This window comes from Pyrus communis, chromosome 15 (assembly GCF_041283825.1).
Source record: "Pyrus communis isolate YQ-2024b chromosome 15, ASM4128382v1, whole genome shotgun sequence".
Classification (NCBI taxonomy): Eukaryota; Viridiplantae; Streptophyta; class Magnoliopsida; order Rosales; family Rosaceae; genus Pyrus; species Pyrus communis.
In genome coordinates, this window is record NC_142579.1 from 24,235,004 (window position 1) to 24,262,935 (window position 27,932).

General features: G+C 37.8%; 2 protein-coding genes, 1 non-coding gene and 1 pseudogene across 7 annotated transcripts; all 4 read right to left on the bottom strand.

Moving 5' to 3' along the window:
• Window positions 1-286: 286 nt before the first annotated feature.
• On the bottom strand, window positions 287-27,507 carry LOC137732643 (uncharacterized). Its single transcript, XR_015956629.1, has 10 exons — window positions 26,630-27,507; window positions 25,585-26,211; window positions 25,121-25,410; window positions 24,376-24,511; window positions 24,107-24,249; window positions 23,012-23,120; window positions 2,578-2,951; window positions 2,056-2,414; window positions 1,763-1,962; window positions 287-1,626 (listed from the first exon to the last, which is right to left on the bottom strand). It is a non-coding gene; the product is annotated as an uncharacterized LOC137732643 (transcript).
• LOC148690747 (uncharacterized) lies at window positions 4,955-10,906 on the bottom strand. 5 transcript variants are annotated; one of them, XR_015956630.1, is made up of 8 exons: window positions 10,030-10,905; window positions 8,985-9,611; window positions 8,521-8,810; window positions 7,776-7,911; window positions 7,507-7,649; window positions 6,420-6,490; window positions 5,601-5,935; window positions 4,955-5,330 (listed from the first exon to the last, which is right to left on the bottom strand). XR_015956630.1 is itself a non-coding variant. In XM_088685633.1 (8 exons), the coding sequence occupies exons 1-7, from the start codon at window positions 10,580-10,582 to the stop codon at window positions 5,607-5,609; spliced, it is 2,130 nt and encodes a 709-aa protein (XP_088541759.1). In that variant the 5' UTR covers window positions 10,583-10,905; the 3' UTR covers window positions 4,955-5,330; window positions 5,601-5,606. The 5 variants fall into 5 exon arrangements, 3 of the variants coding, with proteins under 3 accessions (XP_088541759.1, XP_088541758.1, XP_088541760.1); XM_088685633.1 differs by having other exon boundaries at window positions 6,420-6,528; window positions 8,521-8,753; XM_088685632.1 differs by having other exon boundaries at window positions 6,420-6,528.
• LOC148690748 (uncharacterized) lies at window positions 12,457-14,917 on the bottom strand (annotated as a pseudogene).
• On the bottom strand, window positions 15,974-22,182 carry LOC137732629 (uncharacterized). Its single transcript, XM_068471938.2, has 7 exons — window positions 21,039-22,182; window positions 19,612-20,238; window positions 19,159-19,445; window positions 18,414-18,549; window positions 18,148-18,287; window positions 16,967-17,075; window positions 15,974-16,511 (listed from the first exon to the last, which is right to left on the bottom strand). Exons 1-7 carry the CDS (start codon window positions 21,589-21,591, stop codon window positions 16,162-16,164), a joined length of 2,202 nt encoding a protein of 733 aa, XP_068328039.2. The 5' UTR covers window positions 21,592-22,182; the 3' UTR covers window positions 15,974-16,161.
• Window positions 27,508-27,932: the final 425 nt, after the last annotated feature.

The window sequence follows — 27,932 nt, forward strand, 5'->3', positions numbered from 1 at the left end:
ACTAGACACATAAATAGGAAGTTTCACTTCATTAGAGAAGCATTACAAGAAGGGGTGATTAATGTGAAGTTTCGCAGAAGTGAGTAACAACTCGCAAATATTTTTACTAAGGCACTGCCTAGAGAAATATTCAATTACTTGAGGCATAAGCTTGGAGTGAAGCCAGTGAGCAACTTAGGAGAGGCTGTTGAGAATTAAGCTTCTCACAGACTTGAAATCAACCTACGGATGACAAATCCTGCAGATGAACTTGAAGAAATCGAAGATGATGGAAGTTTCTATGTTTAAATATCCAACGGCTAGTAGAGTTGCAATTTCAAGAAAGATGAACAACTGTGTTTGTTCTCATCCCTTGAATGTATTGTGTTGCTGGATCCATTCCCAAGTGAAAGGATCACAACTCCTGATGCTCTAGAGGACTGAGATTGATCCCTGAAAAATAGGACCACTCCAAGCCTTCTATATGCTAAGGTTTTGGATGTATGAATTACAATGAAAAAAAATTACTCTCTCACTTCTGCCTCTCTGCATTTCTTATTCTTCGAATCCCCAATTCTTGAAAGCTAAAACCTTCAAGAAATTAAACAAAAAGATAATGGCCTAGTACCATTTCAACAGTATATGGAGAAGAAACTCAGGGAAATCCAAGACAGTGGAATGATGCAATATCTCATACAAACACCAAATGAGAAACAGGGAAGAATAAACCATACAAATCACACACAGGACATTTGCTCCAATACTTATTGTGGAAAGAGAGCTCTCAATTCTGAGGTCTGTGGAGCCAATTCAGGTTGAATTCTTCTTTAGCCACCGTTATTTTGTCGAGATTTGATAAGACAGATTCCCATAAATTTCTTGCGCCTTCGTCACATGTCACTTTCTCTAATTGCTGATCAAGATCATACACTGACACAGGCAGCTCATTCAATCTTGAACATTGTGCCATGTTGATTTTTCTTAAACCATTCATCTTACCAATGCATTCGGGCAACTCCTTAATGCCGAAACAATTACATATGTCAAGAAAGTACAACTTACTGAGTTTCTCAATCGAGCCTGGAAGTTCTTCCAAGTCTGTGCAGGACCTTAGCCTCAACACTTCCAAATTCTCCAGCTTTCCGATGTCTTCAGGCAAGACAGATAGCTTATGACAGTTGGTGATGCTGAGAACTTTTAGGCGGATAAGATCACATAGCTTGGCAGGCAATTTCTTCAAATCGTTACAATAGTCGATGTGCAACTCCTCTAGGTATGGGAATGTCTCAAAAATTTGGATGGAAGAGTTTCCAAATGCTTCTCTGACGTTACACATGAATAAAGATATCTTCTTTAGACTATTCGATTGAATGCTCTTCTTTTTTTTTGATTGAATGCTCTCCTTGCTTATCAAAGGAATTGAAATACGCTCTAATCTTAGTCTCTTTAGATTAGATAAAGAACACAGCAGTTCAAAGTTGCTTAGCTCAGCAGGTGAGAAGCCATCATTTGTGACTATTAGAACCTTCAACTTGCACATTTTCTTCATGAACTTGGGTAAGGCATAGTTCTTTGCTTGAAAATTCAAAACTAGAACCTCGCCTTTTGGTAGATCCATGTTGTGCCACTCTGTTGAAGACGATTCGCCTGCCAATAAACCATGTGCTATATGATGACACTGTGGGGAGAAATTAATGTGAAATTATGTTTGTGAGCTTGTAGTACATGATTGTATGTATGTATGTACGTATCTATTTTCTAAAGAGAGTTCGGAGATGCCAACCAGTTGAGACAGATACCAAGCGAGCCTTATTCGTTTTCTGCTGCTTCTCCGTCCACCATGTTGGAAGCTCCCCTTCACGTATGTCTATAATCAGTCTATGTCCTATCGGGTCTTCACTACTCTCAAGGATTGATAGCAATTTAAGCATATCATGTTGGATAACAAAGTGTTCACCATAGTAGCCATCCATACCCTTATTCCTGGTGGTGATCCAAAATTTAGTTTCACAGAAGAAATTTCTGAAACGTGCAGATCACAATAGTGAATTAGTTATCAAAGTAAGGTTTGAATACCTTGTGATTACAATACTGGCCAAATTGCGGATGGTGAGCTCATAGAGGTTCACCATTGACATGTTATCATTTGCTCCCTCATATAACTCTGTCCACATATCAAGGAGGGCAGCAACGGGGATTCTTTGGTTTTTGGGAAATAAACCAAGGTCTTTGAAACAATCCTTGACAGTAGCCATTCCTTTATTCAAGTCATCTAAGCAACCTTGGAGGGCTACACGCAAACTTTCCTCTGACTCAAGAATAGAACCTTGAGATAATTCTTTGCATTTGAGTCTCCATTTCTCTATAGGCTGATTACAAAGCGACCCTCCTATCGTTGTAATGGCAAGTGGAAATTTCTTACAGTGGTTTACTATCTGCAGCCCAATTTTCCCAAATAAGGTGAATAACTATTTACAGATATGGTAAAATCTACGGGTTCACTTGTGTGCATGGGTGATTTGTGTAATAAGTTATATTTTTAATAAGCAAGAATGTATATATAAGCATGTATGTTAGAAATTCAAACTAATAAATCACCTCATTCAACTCTTTCTGAAAATCAGCTTCGTTGAAGCTCGTATTTGGCGGGAATGCTGAACGACAAAAAAGAGTCAGTGCATCGTCTTTACTCAATGCTTGTAATTCATATGGAGACCCGAATTTCGGAAAATGGCATCTTGATGTCACCAAAATCTTGGAATCTGAAAGGTTGATTTGATTAAACTCGTGAAGAAGGGATTCTGATGTAGACGGAACATCATCCAAGATTAATAGGAAAGGATTTTGCCCAGCCGCAATTTCTTCATTTTCTAAAGCAGGTGACCTGAATCCGGCATGTTGGCAGAATTCTTGGACATCAATGTTGGGGTTTTCGGAAACCGTGGTAAAGAAGATATTGTCCTTGAATTTAGCTGGCCAGGAAAACAACATTACTAATTAGAAGAAAAAAAGATGGAAAATAACTGATATCATTAGTACATAGGTAGCAGTTGTGATTAGATGTTCTTGCGGACAAACTATCGACCACACATTGACAATTGTAAGTGCGCATAATCAATTATATCATCGAGTATGCGCATCTAAAAAATGTTAGCCGCAACGCATAAAAACTTTAGGTATCGTTTGGTATGCAGACGGGACGGGACAGAACGAAATGGGACGGGACGGGACAGGACGGAACGGAACGGAGTGGGAGTAAAGATGCCCTCGGATGGAAACAAGGAGGAAGAAGAAGGAGATGGAGATATTATAATTTTGTGTTCCACGGATGTGGAACGTGTTGTTCCAGGGGGGTGAGGTGGAACGAAAATTCACTCAAAACTCGTCCCGTGGAACAGCTCGTTCCACCCGTTTTAGGCACACCAAACGTGGGACGGAACGCCTTGTCACACTCTGTTCCGTCCCGTCCCACGTACCAAACGGTACCTTATAGACATACCTTTGACTTGTTGATCATGACAAAGCATTTTTGCCATATAGGTTTTCCCACACCCTGGCGGAGCAGTGAGCACAAGCATTGATGGCGCGTTGTCCGTAAGGAATTTCATCTTGATCTCAGCCAATTGTGCATCCAGCCGAAGCGTATCGGATGGAAGGTAAGGAACTGCATACCTAGTTGTAATAAGGTTTTGGATTTGATTTTGTGCCACAAGATTTGCAGAATTCAGCTGAGGCAAGAGTATTTGAAAAGATTTCTTCCATTCCATAATTTTATTCGCATATTTACGCTGTTCACATATGTTCCACATCCCGTGGGAAACCTTGTTGCACCTTTCGACCAGCTTCTTGCCATCCTCCATTGTCCTTGTAAACGTTTCAGGAACCGAATTGGTTCCGGTTTGGTTTATCTGTGCGATCAATGGTCTCCGAGACTCTAGAGACTTTAGCATCGAACTGAGATTGTTGTGGAGTTCTGGAAACATCTTAGCCGTCTTATGCGCCTTTCTGGCGGCACCAAACAGGAATCCAGATGCTTTTTTTGCAGCAGGCAATATAATTGACGTAAAGACCGCCGCTTCCATAATTACAACGACAACAGCAATCACCCAGCTCTGAAATCTAAATTCTAAAACAAGAGGGCAATTCTTTGGATCACAGATTCATGAATGCATTTGAAACCAGGGAGAGACTACTTTCTTTTTATACAAGCGCTAATTCGCCTTCAACTAATCTAAACTGCAGGGAGAGGGATTCGAGCTCGGGTTAATAGGCAAGGCTACTCTCAAGTGTTGAGTTGGTAGCCGAGAAGAAAACAACGTATCAAGAAAATCAAAACCAAACACAAAGCAAAATGATTCAACTTGAAGAGAAGATAAGCAAGAATAAAATCAAAACCAAACACAAAGCAAAATGATTCAACTTGAAGAGAAGATAAGCAAGAATACATACATACATACATATATATATATACACACACACATACATACATACATATATATATATATATATGTATGTTCATGGTCAATGAAAAAAGAAAATTTTATTTGCAAAACTAGGTTGGTGTATAAATTGGAAGGAATACGGATCATCTTTATGGGGATCCGGATGATCCATCAATCGTGTCTGTTTATCGTATATCGTGCGGTTAGAAATTATTTTAAATTGGATATAAATAGTACTTAACGAAAACTAACCGTACGATGTACGATGAATGAACATCATTAATTGATTTTCAATCTCTACAAAGAGGATCCGAAAAAGATCCTGCCCCAATTTGGAAAGCGCATTGAAACAACCTAGTAGAGCCACATTGACGAGTTTATTACATCATATTGCCGACGTAAACAAGCAAAAGCATAAAAGAAAAAGAAGGAAACAAACAGCATCTAAAGCCAAATGATATGCAATTTCCGGGAAACTTGCACTGCGGACAAATCACCCACAAAACAATAGAAAGGCTTAGAAATCCCACATATTACATAAATTAATACATTTTTTTTCTCTCCATAAAGAATAGTTACAATAATTCTACAGTGCTGCGATGTTATTTACAAACACATAAACCATAAATAGAAGTAAATTACGAAAGAAAAAAAATCGAACATGAGACTTTGCACCAACACTCATTGATGAAGGATCATGGCCTTAAGAGGAAACGTTCCTTGATGATAGCCTTTTCTTTATCCAAGGCATCTAAGCTGCTATGGAGGCAAGCAAGCAAATCCTTGTCAGAAACAAGACTAGACGAACCCTTGCACCACTCTTTTCTGCCAGATTTCTAATGGCTGACCGCGAAGTGATCTCCCGACCAATGCAATGGCAAGTGAGCATCCCTTACAGCGCTTGATAATCTGCAATTTAATTGTCCAAATTGAATTCAATTACTATTATTTGATTAATTGTTGAAAATCAACTAAATGGTTTCATGAAGATGAAAAAATTGTAAACTGTCTACCCTTTCAATCTTCTTACTTCGTTCTTCACAGTTCATTAATGTGTGTGGATGCTCAAACGTTATTTCTTTACCCTCTTCTGAGGCATAAATAAGCATATACATATGTGCATTGCCAACTAAGGAATCACCTTTCTCGAATGATCTTCGTAAGTACAAGAGCTCTTACCTTTGATCAGCCGGCACTTAGGGAAGGTTCACTTTTCTGAAGCTGCTCCAATGTTTTTACCACGTCGTTCATGTTTGGCCTAGACTTGGGGTCGTCTGCTAAGCATTGAATTGCTAGTTTAACTACTTCGCGAGCATCACTAGAAGGGTACTGGCCTTCAAAACGAGCATCAAAAATTTTGAAAACTTTGCGTTTGCTGGCAAGGTAAGGCTTGGCCCATTCAGCTAAATTGTGTTCTTTGGATGGCCGATTCTTGTCCACAACTGGTCTGCCAGACAACATTTCGAGCAGAACAACCCCAAAACTATTCACATCACTTTTGGCAGTTAAAAAACCTAAAAAAACAAAAGTACAGAAGAAAAAAAAAGGATCAGAAGGGAGTGATCATGCATTGTAGATCAAATCTAAGATAAAAATAATGCATTGTGGTAGCTGCAACACTGGTGAAGGTGAAGAGTGGTGGAGACGAAGCCTCTTAGAAGTATAATCTAAGTAGAACAATTTGTTCCCATACAATTTTAACCTACAACACTTATCTGTAATGCAAATAAAGGATGGAGAATGTCCTAATCCATGAAACAATCACCTTTTTATTCTAAAGATGATGGAAGCGTAGCTCTAGTTTTCAGCTGAAAATATTTTGGACGTTGTTTTAAGTGGTCAAATTGAACTGAACTGATTAATAATACATGAAGTTGATGGCGCAAACACAAAATATTGCAAGAAACAGAACATGGCCATTCAAAACGTACACATGTTTTCCCCCTTTTCGGGGTAGTTTGCTTTTGTAAGTGAACTCAATACTGTAAACTAAAGTACCTGTGGCTATATATTCAGGAGCTGCATACCCGTTTGTTGAGACATGGGTTTTATCACCGGCTGGCCAACCCCTGGCCAGACCAAAATCTGTAAGTTTAGCATTGTTCATCTGTTGTTTTTCAATTCAAATTTGATGTGTGAGCAAATCTACACTAACTCTTCCAGAAGAAGAAAAAAGAAAAGAAAAAAAATAGTTAAACGGGTTTTTATCACGGTTGGTTCCCAAAAATTGGACATTTCAATCAAAATTGTCCCTGAAATAAAAAAATCAATCAATTTGGTCCCTAAAAATAGATCTCCCAAATCAATTTAGTCCTTCCGTTGTCTTTCCGTCAATTTTTCTGTTAGTGTAGTGATGTGGCACCGAGTAGGTCATCCTATCTAATCATATGGCGCCATGTAAATAAACTATAAAAAACTATTTATTAAAACAGGTTTTTTTTGTTGAACTAAAAGTGTTAAAAAAATAAAAATAAAAAGAACAACATTGTTGTCTTCATCTCTCACTCAGGTGGAGAATTGGAGATCTTTTTCAACCAATTCCAATCAATTAGATTTTCCCAGCAACCAAACAACAGGTAACAAGCTTGGGATCTCAAATTCATCGGCTAGGAGATTGGGCTTCAGCTTCATCGAGAGAGAGGGGAAAAAAAAGCCTTGTCTCGTCGCTGTCATGGTAGTTCACAATCTTCTCCTCATGTTGAATCTGCATCGACTTCATGTCCGGTCCAATCGGCTATTATGGCTTTCTCACTGCCGTCAATCTTGGCAACGGACGGCGGAGATGAATTGGGAGGCTGCGTGTGTCTCAATGAAGAAGACGATGTTTCTTTTTTCTTTTTCTTTTTTTTTTTTTTTTTTTTTAGTTTTAGTTTTTAATCTTTTAAAAAATTGGTTTTTATGATTGATTTACATGGCGCCATATGATTGGTTGTGTAAGACCCACACTAATAGAAACTTTGACATAAATACAAACCAAATTGATTTGCAAAACCCATTTTCAAGGACTAAATTGAATTTTCTATTTCATAAATCATTTTGATTGAAAGGTATAATTTCAGACAACCGTGCTAAAAGTTTCACTTACCGAATCCAGCAGGATATCAGAAGTTTTGAAGTGACGAAACATCACTCTCCTCTCAGCACTGTGAAGAAATGCTAGACCCTTAGCAGCACCAAGGGCAATCCTCATACGAAGGTTCCACGGAAGTGGTTGAGAGGAAGAAGACTCTGTTCCACCAACAACATTTAGGTATCTAGATTATACTTTGTAGTGAAACAGTTGATCTCCTTAGCAACGGTAATGCTGATTTTAAAGATCAAATGGCTAAAGAGTGAAGGAAGTTCATAACTCACTGCTAAATAGATGTCTATCCAAGCTTCCGCAAGGTATATATTCATACACCAAAAGTCGGTGGTCATCCTCTAAGCAGTAACCAATCAACCTCACAAGATTTTCATGATGCAGCTGCCCATGGTAGCTGATTTCCGCCTATTGTTCAAGAGGCTCCACAAAATTAATAAATGATTCTCTAAAAATGTTACGTGTAAGACAATCTATTTGTAACAACTATTAAGGAGAAAAATGTAAGAATAATATGACCTTTAAAGATCAAAGAAGGTGAAGTCATAGCTGACTTCAATAGTAAGCTTCTTCTCTCTTGCAAAAACAACATGCTCGACTCACAATAGGTCTAAGTCCAATTATGAGTCAGTTTTACTCTGAGAGCAGTGACCTCTGTTATATAGACATACAATCCGTATGATTCTCCAATTAGAATTCTTGTAGGAAACCAACATCGTCTCCCAATTTTAATATAAGCCAGTAATTTATGACCCATTCCTGGTCTCAATCCTTTATAAACTAGGACAACCAAACATCTTCTAATAAGACTCAAACCAATTTGAGCTCAAATATCTGGCCAAAGTACACCTACAAATGTGCTCATATTCTAACAAAAGATTCATCAAGACTGTTTAATTATATCAGTCTTTCTAACTAAACTTGACAATTCATCCACAGGGGACTTTGAGCAAAAACAAATCAACAATGCATTAGGAAAGTGCATTTAGGCCATCGAATGATAGAAGTGATACTCACCAACAATTCTCTGTGATCCCCCCACAGATATTCTTGGTCAATCCTTTTCACAGCAACAACCATGCCAGTACCAGGCTTGGCAGTTGTTAGTGAATTCTCATCAACCCACCCCTTAAAGACAGAACCTAAATGTCCTTCACCCAAAATACAATCAGAATGGAAGTTCCTGGTGGCTGTTTTCAGTTCATCAAATCGGAATGCCTTCAGATTGGAGGACTGCACGATCTCACCCTCTGTCCGAAAAGTTGAAGGCACCAAGATAGTCAACAGTTTGCTACTTGGACGCAATCCTAGACATGACAAATCCCATATAAATTGTAAATAAAGCTCAAAATTCAGTTATATGACAAAATAAGTTCTAAAAAGAATCTATAACATCAAAATACCAGAATTACCATGGCTATGTTGGTTTGACTCCTATATCAAATCCAACTGTAAGAATGGAGGTTCATGTACTGCAGTACCTTCAATTTCACTTTGGTTCTGTACCACACCACTCCCTTCAATTTTCTCAGCAACTGCTTTTTTATCCCCGACAGAAAGCAATGCCTCCTTCAAATCCCTTGTTCCCTGCACATTCAGCATATCTAATCCAACTGTAGGTGATAAAGATTCAGGTAATGCATTCCGACCTCTAGCTTGAATTTGATCTTGAAGCACACCACTTTCTTCAATTTGCTTGATCACAGCCTCTATATGTTGCACTGAAGCAAAGGTCTGCTTCACATCTCTTGCTACCTGCACTTTCAGTATATTTAACAGTATTTGAAGAGATTCGTCCAATCTGAGAAGCCTGTCAGTGTATTTATACTGTTTGCAGCTGGCCCACAAGTGATCCTTGGCGCACTTGTCTATGAGCTCTACACCATTCTCCATGTGTATTCTAAAATCTTCAAGTCGCTCCTCTGCACGATCTAATATCTTCTTATGTTTTGTTACCTCTTCAGTCAATGGTTTTAAAGATTCTAGGGTGGATATAAGATTTTCAAATAGTGGTTTAAACATCACAGTCTTGTCCTTTGCTCCTAGAACAGCGTCAAACAAAGCCAAAAACACTGCTTCTAGAGAAGCTCCTCCATCAAAAGATGTCACTGCATAATTAAAACACCAACAAAATAAGAAAACTAGTAACTGTTTCAATCAAAAGTTCAGGATATGTGAAAAGAAAAAAAGTTTGCCAAACCAGTATATATCTTGTGTGTTTCTAGTCATTCTCTATTTGCAAGTTTAGTCTATCGTCGGGTACATCAACGAACAAGTTTCATAAGGGAGTCGAAAATCTTACATGCTACTATCAAAGAAGGGTCTTAAGCTCTTGCTAGCCATGGGCGTCAATATTCAATGAAAGCAAAATCAATATCAGATGATCGGGTTTAATTACCATATGTCTGATCTAAAATTAGCTAAATATTAAGTAATGCTTATTGCTACAACAAACGCTATATTCCAAAAAAGGCAAAAGAAAATCGGCAGCAAGCATGTCTATAAATTTAGTTCCAATCAACTCACCTTGTTCCCCACCATTCCCTTGAGTTTGCTCCGGCGGAGCGGTTTCTGTACTACTTCCGGAAACCAAATTCTCCAAGCCACTCCCTCCTTCCCCAGCTCTCTGCTGCAGTAATTTCTGTATATCCAACAGTCTTCTGTTCACTTCATCCAATTTATCTCGGTTTTGCCTCGACAACAATAAAACCTCTTTCACATCCCTTGCTTCCTGCATCTTCAATTTTTGCAGCAATCTTTTGAGAGCCCTATCCAACTCAACAATTTGGTCAGCATAATCATACAAACAGCAATAGTTCCACATTCGAAAATTCGATAACTTTACAACCAGCTTTACGCCTTCCTCCATCTGCAATTTAAGACTTTCGATTTCGTCGTTGGGGAGACCCAATTCCACATTATGTTCTTCAATTTGTTGGATGTCTCTGGGTACTAGGGAGTCTAGTGTAGATTTGAGGTCTCCCAGAAGGGATTTAAAGGTGCTGCTCTTGCTCATCGCTTGCTTAACGCCGTCGTAGAGCAGCGTAAACAGTGTTCCGCCAATAAATTCTAGTGCCATAGTTACCAAAGCACTCCCAATACAGCAAAATTAGAAATATTTGTGTTTGATTGCAACCTAAAATTTGGCCAACCTTATTCAATACGGTGGCGAATTGGATGGCTCCGCTTGCTAATGAGGAGGAGGCGCCATGAACGGTGGAAGAGACGAGACCCCCATCCTCCTCACTTAACCTCTTGGTCCCTGGAGGCTGCCAGCAGAGGTCAACGGACGAAGCTGGAGCTGAAGAGCCAAGTAAATTGACCTCTCTTTTGGTATTTTGTTGAATTTCTTTCGCGTCTTTTAGTTTGGTATTTTGTTGAATCTCTTTCAGATTTTTATGAGGGACCATTGTTTGATATATATATATATATATATTTTCCCGTGTTGTGTGTAGCTATCCTATCTTTCGTCGACACAAAAAACGTTCAGTAGGTCTAAATGATAAGACAGGAAGGTTCACAATGATTTAGAGAGAGGATTTTAGACTCAATATGCATGGGTAAAAACATTAGATCACATGCATGGAGGCATTTTTTTGGACCACAAACATTCCAACGAAGGAATTTGGAAATGTAAAATATATATCACCAAACGCGAATTTTGTGTCTTCATGGCATATTGATAAGATTTTTACCACATGTGAAAAGAGTTTAAAACACCTATAAAATACTTGTAAGAGAATAAGATAATTGTAATATACACTGCTCAAGCAAGGTCGGTTTCTACAATGATTGATATGAATAACTTGTATATAAAACCAATTCAACACAATATTTAGAAAAGATTTGAAATTGCGAAATAAAACAAAGATTCTTTGACAAAAAAAAAAAAAAAAGGACCAAGATTGCAAGAAAATAAAATTAACTAAACTGACAGAATTAAAATTGCCAATAAGAAAAACAAAGGTTTTAAAGAAATTGCGATTAACATTCTTATGTAGTTATATCAATTGCTGATTAGTTAACACATTTAATTTTGAAGGTTAGGTTTTTCTAATGCATATACTACTTATGACATTCAAGCCAGAACGTATATCTAACATGCAATCGGTCTGTGGTATTTAGATCAAGTCTAAAAATATAAGACTCATTAAGTTTTGTGAAAACCTTTTGAAAAACTATGCAATTCTTAAGACATGACATTCGTCGTAAGTGAAATTACAATTATCAATTACAAAAAGCATTAATCAATTTCAAAAGGCATTCCAACAGAAATTGCATCCAATTACGTTTCTAAACATTCTAATGGTAGCTAAGCATTAAGACATATAGATGGTTTAAAAATTAAACACAGTGTGCTATAATTTAAAGTATGCATGCATAACTTCTTGAGAAATAAAAAAGAAACTACATATTCGTGCTAAGACTAATAGTTTTGTCCTAGCAAAAAAGAAAGTTAGTTGCACATATTCATGATTGAAATCCTAATAAAATATCATTAAGATTGAAAGATAGAAAAAAAACCCTTCTAGTCTGAAGTACAAATGCAAAAGTTGTAGCAAAAAATTCTCCAAGTGATGCGTAGAAAAGCCTAACGCATGGCTAAGCCTATTTATAGTACTACAATTAAATCATTTCTAGACAAGTTTTACATTAAAACTAGGAAACTAAATAATTAGGATAACTTAGGAAATACATTCTTCTTCAATAATGGAGAATATACCCACTCAAGGATGCTCTACATTTTCGGACCAAATCAACTCCAAATTAAGCCCAAAAGGATGGGTTGCAAAAATTATAGTGTCTCCAGAAACTTCCAAGAGACCAATTTTAGAAAACGCTATCTTCATAATCAAAAAGCTATATTAAGCCAAAAAAGTCAATCCGCCAACATTGCGCATGAGACTTTAATTAATGGAGTGTGATATCCATACATTCTTTTTTTACTTGTCATAATCAAAAAGCTTTAGTATATATAAATATAATTTCCCTTCAAAAAATTCACAATTTGGAAAATTTCTTAAAGTTGTCAGAATACTGCCCAGTTAACTACAATGATTTTACCCTGCAATATCTCACACTACTATTTACGAAACAAAAGGCGAAAACTGAAAAGGTGAGGGAAGATAATGTAACACTAGTCACAGGTAACACTAGTCACAGAGGTTAAAGAGAAACATTCACTGAACTGAGTCTTGTGGAGCCAATTTAGGTTGATATTCTCTTTGGCCACAGTTATCCTTATGTTGTTGAGACACGACAAGGCATCTCTTTCTCTTCATCACAAACCACTTCCTCTAACTGCTCAAGATCCATGACTCATATGGAAGCAGCTCTTGCAACCTTGAGCATTGTCTCATGTTGATCTTCTTTAAACTATTCATTTCACCTATGTCTTAGGGCAACATCTTGATGCTGAAGCAATCAGATATGTCGAGAAAGTTTCCCTTTCCAAGGTTCTTCATCGAGGTTGGAAGCTTTGACAGTTCTGTGCAGGATCTTGGCCTCAACATTTCTAAATTTTCCAACTTTCCAATCCCTTCAGGTAAGGCAGATAGCTTATGACAGTGACATTGAGCTTCTTTAGTTTCCTAAGATCACAAAGCTGAGCAGGCAATTCAATTAAATCACTGCAATAGTAGATGTTCATTTCCTCTAGATTCGGGAATGCTGATGAGATTGAGATGGAACAGTTGATGAAAGTTTGACCGATGTTACACATGAACAACGATATTTTTCTGGTTCTTGGTTATGGAAGAAATTGAGATGCATCCTAATCTGATTCTCTTAAGATTTGGTAACGAACTCAAAAGTTGGAAGTTGCTCAATTCAGGAAATCATAATTTGTGATATCACAACCTTCAATTCATCCATGTTCACTACGGATTTGGGTAAGGCATAAATCTGTGTCTTAAAATTCAAGACTAAAACCTCAGCTGCTGGCATTTGCATGTTGTGCCATTTTGTTGACAACCCTTCATCTGCAAAGTAACAACTGTGAGCATGGGTAGGAGAAACTAAAATGAAAGTACCATTAAGACTTAATGTGCATGCTTGTGCGTGTGTGCGCAAGAATGACTATATATTTGTGCATGTCTACATAATTGCTAAACAGAAAAGGGGGAGATGGAACAGCCAGTTGTTATGGATAATAAGCGGGCCTTCATCGGCTGATGTTTCTGTTCTCACCACTATTTTGGAAGATCGTCTCCACATATGTCAATAGTCAGTCTTTTTCTTTGTTCTACCAGTCCTTTTTTTTTGTGTTGTAGATAGCCAGTTCCCTACGAACAGCAAGCTGGGTAACAAAGTGTTCACTATAGTAACCCTCCCCATCCAACTTGTCCTTCCTACTGATGATCAAAACTAAGTTTCTTAGAAGAGATTTCTTCATCCAACGTATTGCAATAACAAGTTATTAGCAGCAAGTAGTTGTGAATATAAAGGGGAAAATAGAGCGAAGATATCATACAAGAGAAAATAATAAGCACGCACACTTTGTTAGGAAAAGATTAGCTAGACTTCGTTTGGTGAGCTCGTAGAGGTTTGCAACGCACTCTATATCTGTATATGGATCATATAACTCTGCGAAGATATCAACGAGGGCAGCAGCAAGGATTCTTTGGTCTTCCGGAAATGAACCTTAGTCTAAAAAACTTTCCATGATGGCAACCATTTCCTTATCCACGGTATCCAAGCTTCGTTCAAGGAAAAAATGAAATTCAGTTTCTGAATCCAGAATAGAAAAACCTTTAGACCATTCAAGCACTCTTTTTTTCCCTTGTCTCTATAGCCTGCCCGAAAAGCAATCTCCCCACACTTAATAGCAAGAGGATATTCCTTGCAATGCTCAACTATCTGCAGGAAATTTTTCCCAAACGAAGTCAACTACCTTTTAAGTTGCAGAGCCAAAATTCAAGTTACCAATATGAGAATGGTAACTATCTACATTTCCTTATTCTAATTTTAGTTTTAGTTCACAAGTATGCATGCAGCTAAAATATCAGCATTGAGGAGTATCATCTTCAAATCCCTCAAAGGCCCATCCAATGTAACTGCAAAATGTGGGGGTTCTGGAACTGAACCCAAATCAATGAAATTTTTCTTGCTTTTGTATCACAATATTCTCTCTGTTTCCTACCAAACCATTTTTCTGGACAGCAGCCAAGGCCTCCATTGAGACGGCCAAGTTCTCCCTCGAAATAGCCAAGTTCTCAAACCCGTTCCTTACTCCCTCCCCATTCAGTATCTTCAGCAACCTGTTTAGACCTTTATCCAGATCGAGAAGCTGTTTGGCGTATTTATACTTTTTGAAGCCTTTCCACGGGCTATGCTTGGAGCACTTGAGAACCAGCTCTTCCCGATTCGCTTTTTTTCTCACAATCTTTTCCACTTCCTTGTTTGATTGATCCATCACCTCTTTTGATCAGCGGATTTAACGTTTCTAGCGTGGAATCGAGACCTCCGAGCGGAGCTCTTTAAACATCATGGTCTTGTCTTTGACATCCTTAACAACCTCATACAGCACAGTAAACAATGCTCCTACAGCAGCACCTCCAAAAAGCTCCCCATATAAGTTGAATGTAATCCTAGACATGACAAATCCATTATAAATTGTAAATAAAGCTCAAAATTGAGTTATATGACAAAATAAGTTCTAAAAAGAATCTATACCGTCAGAGTACCCAATCCAACTGTAAGAATGGAGGTTCATGTACTGCAGTACCTTCCATTTCACTTTGCTTCCGTACCACGTCACTCCGTTCAATTTTCTCAGCAACCGGTTTTTTATTCCTGACGAGAAGCAACGCCTCGTTCACATCGCTTGTCCCCTGCGCATTCAGCATGTCTAATCCAGCTGTAGGTGATAAAGTTCAGGTAATGCATTCCGACCTCTAGTTTGAATTTGATCATGAAGGATACTACTTTCTTCAATTTTGCTTGATCACCGCCTCAATATGTTGCACTGAAGCAAAGTCTGCTTCACATCTCTTGCTACTTGCACTTTCAGTATATTTCACAGCTTTGAAGCGATTCACCCAATCTGAGAAGCAAAAACTAGAAATATTAGTATTTGATTTTCAACTTAATCGATACAGTGACGAATTGGGTGGCTCCGCTTGCTCAGGAAGGAGAAGGCGCCGTAATAGTGGGAGAGGCCAGACCCCCTCCTCCCTGAGTCAAAGGGCAACCGCTGAAGATTCAAAGTCCAACTGCCCCTATTGTCAAAAAGTCGTATGACTCGTTTTTTTTCATTTTTTTATTTTTTTATTTTTTTATTTTATTTTTTTTTTGCGTGAAAGCAGCTGCCTCGGTTTCATTTTCTATTTGGACTCTCCTCTTTTTGGGCGCCTAGCCTCCGAGTTGATTTAATTCCTAAAATTAAAATTTTAGGTCTTTGATTACAGAGTTCAACGAAGAACGAAACTCACACTTTCCTGATTCTCAATGTTAGTAAACACATAAAAAGTTACAAAGTGAAATAATTCTTACTCATAAATTCATAAATAAAGTAAATGTAGAAAACTCAAGAAATTGGTTTTACAAAACTATCTACTGTTTTCCAAACTTTCAAAATAATGGTTCTGTAAAGATTCTGCTGGTAGGAGTAATTTGAAGATTTGGTAGAATGGAGGCAAAAATTACTCCCACTTCATGTCAGACCGGTTTCTTCAAAGGATCAGCCGCACTTGGGGCAGGTTCACTTTTCTGAAGCTGCTGCAATGTTTTTACCACGTCGTTCATGTTTGGCCTAGACCTGGGGTCGTCTGCTAAGCATGGAATTGCTAGATTAACAACTTTGCGAGCGTCACTCAAAGAGTACTGTCCTTTAATACGAGCATCAAAAATTTTGAAAACTTTGCGTTTGCTGGCAAGGTAAGGCTTGGCCCATTCAACTAAATTGCGTTCTCCGGATGGCCGATTCATGTCCACAACTGGTCTGCCAGACACCATTTCGAGCAGAACAACCCCAAAAGAATACACATTACTTTTGGCAGTTAATTGACCTAAAAAAACAAAAATACAGAAGAAGAATAAAAAAGGATTAGAAGGGAGTGATCATGCATTGTAGATCAAATCTAAGATAAAAATAACGCATTGTGGTAGCTGCAACACTGGTGACGGTGAAGAGTGGTGGAGACGAGGCCTCTTAGAAGTATAATCTAAGTAGAACAATTTGTCCCTACACAATTTTAACCTACAACACTCATCAGTAATGCAAATAAAGGATGGAGAATGTCCTAATCCATGAAACGTAGCTCTTGTTTTCAGCTGCAAATATTTGGGATGTTGTTTTAAGTGATCAAATTGAACTGAACTGATTAATAATACATGAAGTTGATGGCGCAAACACAGAATATTGCAAGAAACAGAACGTGGCCATTCAAAACGTACACATGTTGTCCCCCTTTTCGGGGTAGTTTGCTTTTGTAAGTGAACTCAATACTGTAAACTAAAGTACCTGTGGCTATATACTCAGGAGCTGCATACCCATATCTCCTCCCCATGACCCCTGTTCCGGCTGGCCCACTCCTGGCCAGATCAAGCTTTGTAAGTTTAGCATTGTTCATCTGTTGTTTTTCAATAAAAATTTGATGTGTGAGCAAATCTACACTAACTCTTCCAGAAGGAAAAAAAAAAAAACAATAGTTAAAGGGTTTTTATCACGGTTGTTTCCCGAAAATTGTACATTTCAATCAAAATCGTCACTGAAATAAAAAAAATCAATCAATTTGGTCCCTAAAAATAGATCTCCCAAATCAATTTAGTCCTTCCGTTGTCTTTCCGTCAATTTTTCTGTTAGTGTAGTGATGTAGCACCGAGTAGGTCCTATCTAATCATATGACGCCATGTCAATAAACTATGTATTAAAACAGGTTTTTTTTTTTTTTTTTTTTTTTTTTTTTTTTTTTTTTGAACTTAAAAGTGTTAAAAAATAAAAATAAAAAGAACAATAACATTGTTGTCTTCATCTCACTCAGGTGGAGAATTGAAGATATTTTTCAAGCAATTCCAATCAATTAGATTTTCCCAGCAACCAAACAACTGGTAACAAGCTTGGGATCTCAAATTCATCGGCTAGGAGATTGGGCCTCAGCTTCATCGAGAGAGAGGGAAAAAAAAAAAAAAAAAGAAAAAAAAAAAAAAAGGGCCTTGTCTCGTCACTGTCGTGGTAGTTCACAATCTTCTCCTCATGTTGAATCTGCATCGACTTCATGTCCTCCCTTCTATTGTCCGGTCCAATCGGCTATTACGGCTTTCTCACTGCCGTGTTCGTCATGGCAGCATTAATCTTGGCAACGGACGGCGGAGATGAATTGGGAGGCTGCGTGTGTCTCAATGAAGAAGACGATGTTTCTTTTTTTGTTTTTTTTTTTTTTTTTTTGTCTTTATTTTTGGTTTTAAATCTTTTAAAAAATTGGTTTTTATGATTGATCTACATGGCGCCATATGATTGGTTGGGTAAGACCCACCCGTGTGCCATATCAGCATACTAATAGAAACTTTGACGGAAAGACAACGGAATGACCAAATTGATTTGCAAAACCCATTATCAAGAACTAAATTGAATTTTCTATTTCATGGATCATTTTGATTGAAAGGTCTAATTTCAGAGACAACAGTGTTAAAAGTTTCACTTACCGAATCCAGCAGGATATTAGAAGTTTTGAATCCACAACAAATCACTTGCAGATCACTGTTAAGAAATGCTAGACCCTTAGCAGCACCAAGGGCAATCCTCATACGAAGGCTCCACGGAAGTGGTTGGGAGGAAGAAGACTCTGTTCCACCAACAACATTTAAGTATCCAAATTATACTTTGTAGTGAAACGGTTGATCTCCTTAGCAACGGTAATGCTGATTTTAACGATCAAATGGCTAAAGAGTGAAGGAAGGTCATAACTCACTGCTAAATAGATGTCTATCCAAGCTTCCGTGAGGCATATATTCATACACCAAAAGTCGGTGGTCATCCTCTAAGCAGTAACCAATCAACCTCACAAGATTTTCATGATGCAGCTGCCCAAGGTAGTTGATTTCCGCCTAGTGTTCAAGAGGCTCCACAAAATTAATAAATGATTCTCTAAAAATGTTACGAGTAAGACTATCTATTTGTAACAACTATTAAGGAGCAAAATGTAAGAATAATCTGACCTTTAAAGATCAAAGAAGGTGAAGTCATACCGGACTTCAATAGTAAGCTTCTTCTCTCTTGCAAAAACAACATGCTCGACTCACAATAGGTTGAAGTCCAATTATGAGACAGTTTTACTCTGAGAGCAGTGACCTCTATTATATAGACATACAATCTGTACGATTCTCCAATTAGAATCCTTGTAGGAAACCAACATTTTCTCCCAATTTTAAAATAAGTGAGTAATTTATGACCTATTCCCGGTCTCAATCCTCTATAAACTAGGACAACCAAACATCTTCTAATAAGACTCAAACCAATTTGAGCTCAAATATCTGGCCAAAATACTCCTACACTTGTGCTCATATTCTAACAAAAGATTCATCAAGACTGTTTAAATATATTAGTCTTTCTAACTAAACCCGACAATTCATCCACAGGGGACTTTGAACAAAAACGAATCAACAAGGTATTAGGAAAGTGCATTTAGGCCATCGAATGATAGAAGTGATACTCACCAACCATTCTTTGTCACCCGGCAGATGTTCTTGGTTAAGCCTTTTCACAGCAACAACCATGCCAGTACCAGGCCTGGCAGCTGTTAGTAGATTCTCATCAACCCACCCCTTAAAGACAGAACCTAAATATCCTTCACCCAAAATGCAATCAGAACAGAAGTTCCCGGTGGCTGTTTTCAGTTCTTTAAATCTGAATTTCTTCACATTGGAGGACTGCACGATCTCACTCTCTGTCTGAAAAGTTGAAGGCACCGAGGTAGTCGACAGTTTGCTACTTGAACGCAATCCTAGACATGACAAATCCCATATAAATAAAGCTCAAAATTCAGTTATATGACAAAATAAGTTCTAAAAAGAATCTATAACATCAAAATACCAGAATACTATGGCTATGTTGGTTTGACTCCTATATCAAATCCAACTGTAAGAATGGAGGCTCATGTACTGCAGTACCTTCAATTCCACTTTGGTTCTGTACCACACCACTTCCTTCGATTGTCTCCGCAACCGCTTTTTTATTCCTGACAGAAGGCAATGCCTCCTGCACATCCCTTGTTCCCCGCACATTCAGCATATCTAATCCAACTGTAGGTGATAAAGGTTCTGGTAATGCATTCCGAGCTCTAGTTTGAATTTGATCTTGAAGCACACCACTTTCTTCAATTTGCTTGATCACGGCCTCTATATGTTGCACTGAAGCAAAGGTCTGCTTCACATCTCTTGCTACTTGCACTTTCAGTATATTTAACAGTATTTGAAGCGATTCGTCCAATCTGACAAGCCTATCAGTGTATTTACACTGTTTGCAGCTGGCCCATAAGTGATCTTTGGCGCACTTGTCTATGAGCTCTACACCATTCTCCATTTGTATTCTAAAATCTTCGAGTCGCTCCTCTGCGCGATCTAATATCTTCTTATGTTTTGTTACCTCTTCAATCAATGGTTTTAAAGATTCTAGGGTGGATATAAGATTTTCAAATAGTGGTTTAAACATCACAATCTTGTCCTTTGCTCCTATAACAGTGTCAAACAAAGCCAAAAACACTGCTTCTAGAGAAGCTCCTCCATCAAAAGATGTCACTGCATAATTAGAACACCATCAAAATAAGAAAACTTGTAATTGTTTCAATCAAAAGTTCAGGATATGTGAAAGGAAAAAAAGTGAGACACCTCACAAATTTGGAATTAAATAAAAAAATTCATTTATAAACCAAGAACATAATCAAGTAAATATTAACTTTTTACATCCACTTATAAATCTGATCATTTGAGAAAGAATGGAAATAGCGCGAGTCATTCAAATATAGAGTTAACTGCTCTATTATCTTTTCCATTAATAACTGATAAAGAACAGAACTGAGAAGAAAGAACCGTAAAGTTGTAAACATAGAGTTTACATCTCTATTCAAATAAAGAAATATGAAATCTCTTTTTGTGTTATCTTTTCAACACTTGACACCAGAAATAAATCCAAGCAGTCAAACCTAATCTCTCATTTTAAGAATACACATCAACCCAGCGAAATCACAACTAGACGCAGGCAAAAGTTCTGCCAAACCAGTATATATCTTGTGTGTTTCTAGTTATTCTCTATTTGCAAGTTTAGTCTATCGTCGGGTACATCAACAAGTTACATAAGGGAGTCGAAAGTCTTACACACTACTATCAAAGAAGGGTGTTAAGCTCTTGCTAGCCATGGGCGTCAATATTCAATGAAAGAAAAATCAATATCAGATGATCGGGTTTAATTACCATATGTCTGATCTAAAATTAGCTAAATATTAAGTAATGCTTACTGTTACAACAAAAGCTATATTCCAAAAAGGGCAAAAGAAAATCGACAGCAAGCATGTCTATAAATTTAGTTCCAATCAACTCACCTTGTTCCCCACCATTCCCTTGAGTTTGCTCCGGCGGAGCGGTTTCTGTACTACTTCCGGAAACCAAATTCTCCAAGCCACTCCCTCCTTCCCCAGCTCTCTGCTGCAGTAATTTCTGTATATCCAACAGTCTTCTGTTGACTTCATCCAATTTATCTCGGTTTTGCCTCGACAACAATAAAACCTCTTTCACATCCCTTGCTTCCTGCATCTTCAATTTTTGCAGCAATCTTTTGAGAGCCCTATCCAACTCAACAATTTGGTCAGTATAATCATACAAACAGCAATAGTTCCACATTCGAAAATTCGATAACTTTACAACCAGCTTTACGCCTTCCTCCATCTGCAATTTAAGATTTTCGATTTCGTCGTTGGGGAGACCCAATTCCACATTATGCTCTTCAATTTGTTGGATGTCTCTCGGTACTAGGGAGTCTAGTGTAGATTTGAGGTCTCCGAGAAGCGATTTAAAGGTGCTGCTCTTGCTCATCGCTTGCTTAACGCCGTCGTAGAGCAGCGTAAACAGTGTTCCGCCAATAAATTCTAGTGCCATAGTTACCAAGGCACTCCCAATACAGCAAAATTAGAAATATTTGTGTTTGATTGCAACCTACAATTTGGCCAACCTTATTCAATACGGTGGCGAATTGGGTGGCTCCGCTTGCTAATGGAGGAGGAGGCGCCATGAAGGGTGGAAGAGACGAGACCCCCATCCTCCTCCCTTCCACTCTTGGTCCCTGGAGGCTACCATCAGAGGTCAACGGACGAAGCTGGAGCTGAAGAGCCAAGTGAACTGGCCTCTCTTTTGGTATTTTGTTGTATTGCTTTCGCGTCTTTTAGATTGGCTTTTCTGTTGCGCCTCTGCTCTCTTTTGGATTTTTATGAGGGACAATTTTCATAGCAGAGCTACAGGCTACAGTTGTGCTCTCTCAAGTTTGAATTTTTTTTTTTTTTTTCCTGGTCGTGTGTAACCATCCTATCTTTTTTTATTTTTTTTCTTTTTGGAAACTGTAACTATCCTATCTTTCGTCAACATAAAAAACGTTATCTTTTTTTTTTTTTTTTTTCCTTGTCGTGTGTAACCATCCTATCTTTTTTTATTTTTTTTCTTTTTGGAAACTGTAACTATCCTATCTTTCGTCAACATAAAAAACGTTATCAGTAGGTCTAAATGAAAAGACGGGAAGATTTACAATGATTTAGAGGGAGGACTTTCCACTCAAAATACATGGGCAAAAACTTCACGTGCATGGAGGCATTTATTGGACCACAAACATTCCAACAAAGGAATTTGGAAATGTAAAATACATATCACCAAACGTGAATTTTGTGTCTTCATGGCATATTGATAGGATTTTTACCATATGTGAAAAAGAGTTTAAAACACCTATAAAATACTTGTAAGAGAATAAAACAATTGTTGTATACACGACTCAAGCAAGGTTGGTATCCAAAACTATTCACATCACTTTTGGCAGTTAAAAAACCTAAAAAAACAAAAGTACAGAAGAAAAAAAAAAAGGATCAGAAGGGAGTGATCATGCATTGTAGATCAAATCTAAGATAAAAATAATGCATTGTGGTAGCTGCAACACTGGTGAAGGTGAAGAGTGGTGGAGACGAAGCCTCTTAGAAGTATAATCTAAGTAGAACAATTTGTTCCCATACAATTTTAACCTACAACACTTATCTGTAATGCAAATAAAGGATGGAGAATGTCCTAATCCATGAAACAATCACCTTTTTATTCTAAAGATGATGGAAGCGTAGCTCTAGTTTTCAGCTGAAAATATTTTGGACGTTGTTTTAAGTGGTCAAATTGAACTGAACTGATTAATAATACATGAAGTTGATGGCGCAAACACAAAATATTGCAAGAAACAGAACATGGCCATTCAAAACGTACACATGTTTTCCCCCTTTTCGGGGTAGTTTGCTTTTGTAAGTGAACTCGATACTGTAAACTGAAGTACCTGTGGCTATATACTCAGGAGCTGCATACCCGTTTGTTGAGACATGGGTTTTATCACCGGCTGGCCAACCCCTGGCCAGACCAAAATCTGTAAGTTTAGCATTGTTCATCTGTTGTTTTTCAATTAAAATTTGATGTGTGAGCAAATCTACACTAACTCTTCCAGAAGAAGAAAAAAGAAAAAAAAAATAGTTAAAAAGGGTTTTTATCACGGTTGGTTCCCAAAAATTGGACATTTCAATCAAAATTGTCCCTGAAATAAAAAAATCAATCAATTTGGTCCCTAAAAATAGATCTCCCAAATCAATTTAGTCCTTCCGTTGTCTTTCCGTCAATTTTTCTGTTAGTGTAGTGATGTGGCACCGAGTAGGTCATCCTATCTAATCATATGGCGCCATGTAAATAAACTATAAAAAACTATTTATTAAAACAGGTTTTTTTTGTTGAACTAAAAGTGTTAAAAAAAATAAAAATAAAAAGAACAACATTGTTGTCTTCATCTCTCACTCAGGTGGAGAATTGGAGATCTTTTTCAAGCAATTCCAATCAATTAGATTTTCCCAGCAACCAAACAACAGGTAACAAGCTTGGGATCTCAAATTCATCGGCTAGGAGATTGGGCTTCAGCTTCATCGAGAGAGAGGGAAAAAAAAAGCCTTGTCTCGTCGCTGTCGTGGTAGTTCACAATCTTCTCCTCATGTTGAATCTGCATCGACTTCATGTCCGGTCCAATCGGCTATTATGGCTTTCTCACTGCCGTCAATCTTGGCAACGGACGGCGGAGATGAATTGGGAGGCTGCGTGTGTCTCAATGAAGAAGACGATGTTTATTTTTTCTTTTTTCTTTTATTTTTTTTTTTTTTTAGTTTTAGTTTTTAATCTTTTAAAAAATTGGTTTTTATGATTGATTTACATGGCGCCATATGATTGGTTGTGCAAGACCCACAATAATAGATACTTTGACATAAATACAACGAAACAACCAAATTGATTTGCAAAACCCATTTTCAAGGACTAAATTGAATTTTCTATTTCATAAATCATTTTGATTGAAAGGTATAATTTCAGAGACAACCGTGCTAAAAGTTTCACTTACCGAATCCAGCAGGATATCAGAAGTTTTGAAGTGACGAAACATCACTCTCCTCTCAGCACTGTGAAGAAATGCTAGACCCTTAGCAGCACCAAGGGCAATCCTCATACGAAGGTTCCACGGAAGTGGTTGAGAGGAAGAAGACTCTGTTCCACCAACAACATTTAGGTATCTAAATTATACTTTGTAGTGAAACAGTTGATCTCCTTAGCAACGGTAATGCTGATTTTAAAGATCAAATGGCTAAAGAGTGAAGGAAGTTCATAACTCACTGCTAAATAGATGTCTATCCAAGCTTCCGCAAGGTATATATTCATACACCAAAAGTCGGTGGTCATCCTCTAAGCAGTAACCAATCAACCTCACAAGATTTTCATGATGCAGCTGCCCATGGTAGCTGATTTCCGCCTATTGTTCAAGAGGCTCCACAAAATTAATAAATGATTCTCTAAAAATGTTACGAGTAAGACTATCTATTTGTAACAACTATTAAGGAGAAAAATGTAAGAATAATCTGACCTTTAAAGATCAAAGAAGGTGAAGTCATAGCTGACTTCAATAGTAAGCTTCTTCTCTCTTGCAAAAACAACATGCTCGACTCACAATAGGTCTAAGTCCAATTATGAGCCAGTTTTACTCTGAGAGCAGTGACCTCTGTTATATAGACATACAATCCGTATGATTCTCCAATTAGAATTCTTGTAGGAAACCAACATCGTCTCCCAATTTTAATATAAGCCAGTAATTTATGACCCATTCCTGGTCTCAATCCTTTATAAACTAGGACAACCAAACATCTTCTAATAAGACTCAAACCAATTTGAGCTCAAATATCTGGCCAAAGTACTCCTACAAATGTGCTCATATTCTAACAAAAGATTCATCAAGACTGTTTAATTATATCAGTCTTTCTAACTAAACTTGACAATTCATCCACAGGGGACTTTGAGCAAAAACAAATCAACAATGCATTAGGAAAGTGCATTTAGGCCATCAAATGATAGAAGTGATACTCACCAACAATTCTCTGTGATCCCCCCACAGATATTCTTGGTCAATCCTTTTCACAGCAACAACCATACCAGTACCAGGCTTGGCAGTTGTTAGTGAATTCTCATCAACCCACCCCTTAAAGACAGAACCTAAATGTCCTTCACCCAAAATACATTCAGAATGGAAGTTCCTGGTGGCTGTTTTCAGTTCATCAAATCGGAATGCCTTCAGATTGGAGGACTGCACGATCTCACCCTCTGTCCGAAAAGTTGAAGGCACCAAGATAGTCAACAGTTTGCTACTTGGACGCAATCCTAGACACGACAAATCCATTATAAATTGTAAATAAAGCTCAAAATTCAGTTATATGACAAAATAAGTTCTAAAAAGAATCTATAACATCAAAATACCAGAATTACCATGGCTATGTTGGTTTGACTCCTATATCAAATCCAACTGTAAGAATGGAGGTTCATGTACTGCAGTACCTTCAATTTCACTTTGGTTCTGTACCACACCACTCCCTTCAATTTTCTCAGCAACCGCTTTTTTATCCCCGACAGAAAGCAATGCCTCCTTCAAATCCCTTGTTCCCTGCACATTCAGCATATCTAATCCAACTGTAGGTGATAAAGATTCAGGTAATGCATTCCGACCTCTAGCTTGAATTTGATCTTGAAGCACACCACTTTCTTCAATTTGCTTGATCACAGCCTCTATATGTTGCACTGAAGCAAAGGTCTGCTTCACATCTCTTGCTACCAGCACTTTCAGTATATTTAACAGTATTTGAAGAGATTCGTCCAATCTGAGAAGCCTGTCGGTGTATTTATACTGTTTGCAGCAGGCCCACAAGTGATCCTTGGCGCACTTGTCTATGAGCTCTACACCATTCTCCATGTGTATTCTAAAATCTTCGAGTCGCTCCTCTGCACGATCTAATATCTTCTTATGTTTTGTTACCTCTTCAGTCAATGGTTTTAAAGATTCTAGGGTGGATATAAGATTTTCAAATAGTGGTTTAAACATCACAGTCTTGTCCTTTGCTCCTATAACAGCGTCAAACAAAGCCAAAAACACTGCTTCTAGAGAAGCTCCTCCATCAAAAGATGTCACTGCATAATTAAAACACCAACAAAATAAGAAAACTAGTAACTGTTTCAATCAAAAGTTCAGGATATGTGAAAAGAAAAAAAGTTTGCCAAACCAGTATATATCTTGTGTGTTTCTAGTCATTCTCTATTTGCAAGTTTAGTCTATCGTCGGGTACATCAACGAACAAGTTTCATAAGGGAGTCGAAAATCTTACATGCTACTATCAAAGAAGGGTCTTAAGCTCTTGCTAGCCATGGGCGTCAATATTCAATGAAAGCAAAATCAATATCAGATGATCGGGTTTAATTACCATATGTCTGATCTAAAATTAGCTAAGTATTAAGTAATGCTTATTGCTACAACAAACGCTATATTCCAAAAAAGGCAAAAGAAAATCGGCAGCAAGCATGTCTATAAATTTAGTTCCAATCAACTCACCTTGTTCCCCACCATTCCCTTGAGTTTGCTCTGGCGGAGCGGTTTCTGTACTACTTCCGGAAACCAAATTCTCCAAGCCACTCCCTCCTTCCCCAGCTCTCTGCTGCAGTAATTTCTGTATATCCAACAGTCTTCTGTTCACTTCATCCAATTTATCTCGGTTTTGCCTCGACAACAATAAAACCTCTTTCACATCCCTTGCTTCCTGCATCTTCAATTTTTGCAGCAATCTTTTGAGAGCCCTATCCAACTCAACAATTTGGTCAGTATAATCATACAAACAGCAATAGTTCCACATTCGAAAATTCGATAACTTTACAACCAGCTTTACGCCTTCCTCCATCTGCAATTTAAGACTTTCGATTTCGTCGTTGGGGAGACCCAATTCCACATTATGTTCTTCAATTTGTTGGATGTCTCTGGGTACTAGGGAGTCTAGTGTAGATTTGAGGTCTCCCAAAAGGGATTTAAAAGTGCTGCTCTTGCTCATCGCTTGCTTAACGCCGTCGTAGAGCAGCGTAAACAGTGTTCCGCCAATAAATTCTAGTGCCATAGTTACCAAAGCACTCCCAATACAGCAAAATTAGAAATATTTGTGTTTGATTGCAACCTAAAATTTGGCCAACCTTATTCAATACGGTGGCGAATTGGATGGCTCCGCTTGCTAATGAGGAGGAGGCGCCACGAACGGTGGAAGAGACGAGACCCCCATCCTCCTCACTTAACCTCTTGGTCCCTGGAGGCTGCCAGCAGAGGTCAACGGACGAAGCTGGAGCTGAAGAGCCAAGTAAATTGACCTCTCTTTTGGTATTTTGTTGAATTTCTTTCGCGTCTTTTAGTTTGGTTTTTCTGTTGGACCTCTGCCCTCTTTCAGATTTTTATGAGGGACCATTGTTTGATATATATATATATATATATTCCGTGTTGTGTGTAGCTATCCTATCTTTCGTCGACACAAAAAACATATATATATATATATATATATATATATATATTCCGTGTTGTGTGTAGCTATCCTATCTTTCGTCGACACAAAAAACATATATATATATATATATATATATATATATATTTTCCGTGTTGTGTGTAGCTATCCTATCTTTCGTCGACACAAAAAACGTTCAGTAGGTCTAAATGATAAGACAGGAAGGTTCACAATGATTTAGAGAGAGGATTTTTAGACTCAATATGCATGGGTAAAAACATTAGACCACATGCATGGAGGCATTTTTTTGGACCACAAACATTCCAACGAAGGAATTTGGAAATGTAAAATATATATCACCAAACACGAATTTTGTGC

Bases quoted from the DNA above. Each gene is read 5' to 3' on its own strand.
- LOC148690747 (XM_088685632.1), bottom strand. From the start codon at position 10,582: ATGGCACTAGAATTTATTGGCGGAACACTGTTTACGCTGCTCTACGAC. The intron at 8,811-8,984 runs GTACTGCAGTAC...TGTCATGTCTAG, and splicing joins GAACCAAAGTGAAATTGAAG to GATTGCGTCCAAGTAGCAAA. The intron at 5,936-6,419 runs GTACTTTAGTTT...TTGTTTTTTTAG, and splicing joins TCCTGAATATATAGCCACAG to GTTTTTTAACTGCCAAAAGT.
- LOC137732629 (XM_068471938.2), bottom strand. From the start codon at position 21,591: ATGGCACTAGAATTTATTGGCGGAACACTGTTTACGCTGCTCTACGAC. The intron at 17,076-18,147 runs GTAAGTGAAACT...GAAAAACAACAG, and splicing joins CTAATATCCTGCTGGATTCG to ATGAACAATGCTAAACTTAC. The intron at 16,512-16,966 runs GTACTTTAGTTT...TTGTTTTTTTAG, and splicing joins TCCTGAGTATATAGCCACAG to GTCAATTAACTGCCAAAAGT.